This window comes from Priapulus caudatus, unplaced genomic scaffold (genome assembly GCF_000485595.1).
Source record: "Priapulus caudatus unplaced genomic scaffold, Priapulus_caudatus-5.0.1 Scaffold2870, whole genome shotgun sequence".
Taxonomy (NCBI): domain Eukaryota; kingdom Metazoa; phylum Priapulida; class Priapulimorpha; order Priapulimorphida; family Priapulidae; genus Priapulus; species Priapulus caudatus.
In genome coordinates, this window is record NW_014579931.1 from 12,471 (window position 1) to 18,337 (window position 5,867).

The following is a 5,867-nucleotide window of genomic DNA, read 5'->3' on the forward strand; positions in this document are numbered from 1 at the left end:
GTACACAAACCCACAAACCAACACTCAAACACACGCCGGTGAAAACATAGCCTCCGCCAAGCCCCTGGCGGAGGTAATTATGTATTTTTGACTACTTTTAGTGATAGTAGCCTAGACCCAAATAATCGAAAAGATAGAAAGGCCAGCGATTTCTCAAAACTTTTGCCGTTTTCGCTAACTTTAGGTTTGGTGGTACCATTTCTGGAACTCCTTCAGCTCTGGAGTTTTAAGCAATCTGATAAGAGCCGTACTAGTTAAAGGAGAATCAAGTAAGCACTGTATATTATATGAAATAACTTGATAGAAGTCTATATCGTATTCTACGCCATGATTATTAGTCATTCCTTGCAGTATATATTATCTAACCGGATTCAATATCTTGAAGTCTCTAGACAATCTGTATAACGCAGAATTCTAAAGTATATATATATATATATAGGTATATATATATATGTATGTATGTATATATGCATATATAAACAATCGATATACGAACAACATGATTGAACTATCGTTTTCATCCAGCTATCACCAATGACGCCATGTCTGATCTGGCATGTCTGATGTCTGGTGGTCCGAATGCTGTCAGTGGAGATGTTCCTGCGAGCTTGGATAGGCTAGCAGCCGCCATTCGATCATCTGCACATGCAAGGCGCTTTTTGGATCTAAACAGCACCGATGCCGTGAAGTTGCTCGACTCAGAGCAAAGTGGCGAGATAAAGAGCGTCTACGACGATTTCCTCAATAAGCACGGCCATAGGTAGAAAATTAGAGCGAGAAACACATAAGCGCGTACGGGGACCCTCACATACACACGCCAACACACGCACGCGCGCGCGCCCGCGCACACACACACACACACACAAATGCAATGATGCACACACACACACACACACACACACACACACACACACACACACACACACACACACACACACACACACACACACACACACACACACACACACACACACACACACACACGCACGCACAGCACGCAGCACTACACAACGACACACACATACTCACACACGCACCACGCCGCACGCACGACACGCACGGCGCACGGCACACCACACAGACACACACACACACAATGCACTAGACAGAGGGCACTCAAAAGAGAGTGCATACCTCGGCGTAGCGTGTAACATGTATACATGTGTCATAACAAGCTTGGCTCGCTGATCTGGCTGCTGCTGATGCACGCCCTAAGGCGAAGGCTGCTGCTGGACTGACGTCCTAAAGGCGAGCTTGGTGCTGAATCGATCGCGCAACGCGTGTAACATGTATAACAGTTTAAACAGGCTGGCTCGCTGCTGGCTACACACACACACGAACACACACACAAATAAAACCACACACGAAACACATACGAACACCACACAAGAACACACCACACGATACACACACACACGAACACACACACGAACAACACACACGAACACACACACGAAATCACACACACGAACAACACACACGAAACCAGATACACACGCAACACAATCACACGACAGTCATCAGCAATTACCTCCCGCAAAACCATCGTTTGCGCGGAGGTAATGACGCACACACAACACACACGCACACACACACACACACACACCACACACACACACACACACGCACCGCGCACGCACACGCACACCACACGCACACGCACACCACACACACAACAAGCGCACATACGCACACCGCACACGACCGCACGCACGCAACGCACGCACGCACGCACGCACGCAGCACGCACGCACACACACACACACACATCACCACACAACGATTAAGACAATACCGCGCACCACGCACGACCACCACCACCAGCCAGAGCAGCAGCAGCAGCAGTCAGGTCAGCAGCAGTAACAATAACAACGGCAGCAGCAGGCAGCAAACAGTAAGCATCACCAGCAATGCATAGCAGCAAAATAAGCAACAGAACATCACCGCTGCATCAGCACTCACATAACATCACATCATCATCAAATCATCATCCAGCGCAGCAGGCAGCAGCATCAAATCACAGCAGCCAGTAGAAACACGTTCTAAGCAGCAGCAGGCGCACCTCCGCAGGAAGTCCACACAGGAAACCTATTTTCTTTCCAAAACGCAGTTATTTCGATCAAAAATAAGAAACAACTTTTTAAATCATAAAGCATTCATTCTGTGTGAATCGTGCAACGTCTTAGTTAATATGCATGCACTGCTACAGCATGTGTTGAGAGCTGGAACTACGCGAAGAAGCCATGGCAGATCGAACCCCCCGAACAACTGATGAGCACACTGCAGCAATGGTTGTCAAAGATGCCATTCTTAAACAGAGAAANCACACACACACACACACACACACACACACATTACGACAATAGCACGCCGCCACCACCACGAGACCACCACCACCACCACCGGCAGCAGCGGCAGCAGCAGTAACAACAACAACGGCAGCAGCAGCAGCAGCAACAGTAGTATCAGCAGCATCAGTAGCAGCAAAAGAAGCAGCAGTAGCATCAGCTGCATCAGCATCAGCATAAGCATCATCATCATCATCATCATCCGCAGCAGCAGCAGCAAATCACAGCAGCAGTAGAAACACGTCATACGCCTATTTTCTTTCCAAAACGCAGTTATTCGATTCAAAAATCGAAATTATCATAAAGCATTCATTCTGTTGTTGTAATCGTGCAACGTCCTAGCCTAACATCACTACTACAGATGTGTTGGAGAACTGGAACTACGCGAGAAGCCATGGAGATCGAACCCCGAACAACTGATGAGCACACTGCAGGCAATGGTTCGTCAAGATGCATCTGCACAGAGAAAGAAGAAGCCTGCTATGTCAGTTGACGACGCCCTGAATACGATCACTTCACCACTGACCCCAATCACTAGGTGTGCAACTTACCTAATCACTCGCTCGAAGGGTGTGTAAGACCTTGGAGTAATCATTCTGACCAAATGATTACTCCAAGGTAAGACTAATAGATGTGATACAGCTTGTGATATAGGCTCTCACCTTGCACTATGCAGACTATATATAATATATAATATCCAGTTTTCCTAGGTGAGGGTTTTCTAATACGCGATTCAATGCGTCTGCTTATACCCAAACCTCCCAGCGAAACAATAAAGCACACAATTTGCGTGTATTTCAATGATCAGACGAATCCTCAAGTGGTTGGTTCCAATAGGACAAATCAACGTTTCACAGAGGGAAGCGACCAAGAACTGCGTAGTGTTGCAGATGGACAAAATGCGGCAGGGTTACACGAGATTGGCTCAACTTATGGTATCACAGGTAGGATTCGCACAATTAAAGCCATATTTGATCGTAGGCACGATTTCAAGAGTCGAGAATTTGCGGACCAACTGCAGTTGATTGGATGCAGGTTCTAAAGAAAGTTAGAAAATACAATACTGAACTGTTGACATTTGTTTTGCTTCGTGCGAAACATGAATGCGATCATTTCATCTTCGGCAAAAGGCCTGTACTGGTGTAATAATAATCTACAGCTACTTTACACTCCGAGCGTTGCAGCAGTATACGTACACCGATCGTGGCATTACGGTGACTACCTATTTGCGTTGCAGATGACGATATCAGTCAACATATGGCGTCTATCGTCAATATGTCTATAGCGTTTCATCGCGCCGTCATCTACTAGTGTAACTTACCGAGTCGATCTTAGCATCCCGATGATATGTTTCAGACGAGAATTCCTGACGCTGATCTGATCTTCTTCTTCACGCACGATGAACTCGGAGAGCTGCTGCGAACACGCTCCGCGAAACTCGTCCGCAAGGCGCAGCGCCGCCGCAAGATGTTCCCCGCGTTAAGAGCAATAAAATTTCCCGAATTCCAGCTTCGGCTATTCCAACGCCAATCTAAGACATCGCAGAAGAAGAGACGCACGATAATGTATCGTACAGGTTGCAAGGTAGTGATTGCGCTAATTTATGATTATGTATATATATATATATATTATATAATATATATTATATCAGAGCGTATAAAGAAGGTATACCTTCTTATACGCTCTTGATTAATATATATATATATATTATCTCTCTTCTCTCTTCTCTCTCTTCTCTCTCTCTTATATATATATATATATATATATTATATATATATAATATATATATATTGTGTATCATCAGATTTATATAAGCAGATACGAATTCCTCGTTTAACAAGGCCAAGAAACCCCTGCGGAAGCTTGGGTGTCATTTCCGCTGTAATAACACGCTTAGAATAATTTTTAGTTATAATATATAAAGAATCACGCCGTGTCATTGTGATTTAGGGATGCGGTGAGTCACGGAGTCGTGCGCAGTAGGTGTAGGATGTGGCTACGGTCGCCGATGCGCACGCCATTCAGGGCTGGAGACATCCTTATCACCCGACGTTACAGATGTAGGCTGGTCCCCCTACTATGGTCTCATCGGGCGGACTGAGTTACCGGAAAGTGTGGTCTCCTGTCGCACGGTAAATACCAACTAAACTTGTGGTCTCTACCAAATTTCATCGTATAGACTATAGGTGATTCAGTCGCACCGCCGTATACGTACAAAACATGTACGTATATCTACGAAATGGTATGAATCATACTCGTTGATCTGTGTTTAAATACTGCTGCGAACCCCTAGTTTACAAATCACCTCGTCTACATGTGGTTCATTTAGTTGATGGTGTATTTCAGGAGCCGTAGTTAGCGAGGGAGTACGTTTGACATGGCATCGTCAGTGCCAAGAATGCGATGACAATATTTAAAAATGGTAAGCATATAACCTATACATTACATGTCGCCTATATTAACCGATTTTGGTTTGCATTTGGAAAGTAAATGTTTGTCAACACTCGCCGATAATTATTCTAGATTTACAACGTCTCGTCTTAGTCTCGCGTTCTTTCATGTCCGCTTCTATCTTCTAGGAGACGAAGCCATTCTTAACGGAACGACTGGCTTTATAGAAAAAGCGAATAAAGAGGAACCTGAACTAGAACAGGTATAGCAGTATAGCACTCTTGCAATACAATAGCAAATTTACATTAATTACTGAATTTTAGAAAACAAAACGCATTTAAAATTTATAAGCGAAACTAGTTATATATAAAATAAACGTCGTAAAAACCTTATAAATTATATAAAATAAAGTTATAACATTCTGTAAGACATACTGCCGCATACAAGCACTATGGCATCATATCGATATGGCATTTCCATTTTAATTATTAGGCTAAAGATTGCACCAGTGATTAGGATGTCTGCATTGATGATAAGGAAAACGAAAAGCTCCAAACGTCTACAAAAAAACCATCCACGGCGATCACACACGTGGGAACCATGCAGGACAGCGTGGTCATGTATTAGATATAGGGAGGTGGTTAATTATCGCACAGGCAAGCGTAGGTCGGATAGACACACTAGACACGAACATGTTAATGCGCGATCTTCCAGCACAAAAGTCCTATATAGATGACGAGTGGTTCGTTCAACGATTCCACCTACACAAATACTGGAAATACACCACCATGTTCAGGTATGGTTCGATCTACGACCCCCGTACCTTCCCAAAGACTAGTAATGAGGGATCCATGTGCACGCATGGCGCGATTCCCGATCCACATCCAGGAGAAAGAAAAAGCACCTCATGTACGCGCAACCTCTCATCTAGAGCCATGCTCTCCCCACTGCACAATGTCACTGGCGAAGGATCACATTTACCAAGAACGCGGAATTTCCTAAAAGCCGATTGCTCGCAGTGATATGTTCTCACGTACGTAGCACTCAAACAACGTATAATATTAGGAAGTACCACCAGAAATGTATCATCGAACGTTAGATATAATAGTTAATAATAACTACATTATT

At 44.4% G+C, this 5,867-nt stretch overlaps 1 protein-coding gene and 1 long non-coding RNA gene across 2 annotated transcripts; both read left to right on the forward strand.

The window, feature by feature from the left end:
* Positions 1-184: 184 nt before the first annotated feature.
* Positions 185-4,703, forward strand: LOC106819124 (the record flags this gene model as incomplete). Its single annotated transcript, XM_014823787.1, is given in 6 exon segments — positions 185-269; positions 526-760; positions 2,710-2,886; positions 3,157-3,292; positions 3,705-3,932; positions 4,695-4,703. Coding segments are annotated over 5 exon segments (768 nt in total).
* Positions 4,704-4,727: 24 nt separating this feature from the next.
* Positions 4,728-5,861, forward strand: LOC106819125. The gene is made up of 3 exons (XR_001395348.1): positions 4,728-4,770; positions 4,928-5,001; positions 5,232-5,861. It is a non-coding gene; the product is annotated as an uncharacterized LOC106819125 (long non-coding RNA).
* The last annotated feature ends 6 nt before the right edge of the window (positions 5,862-5,867 follow it).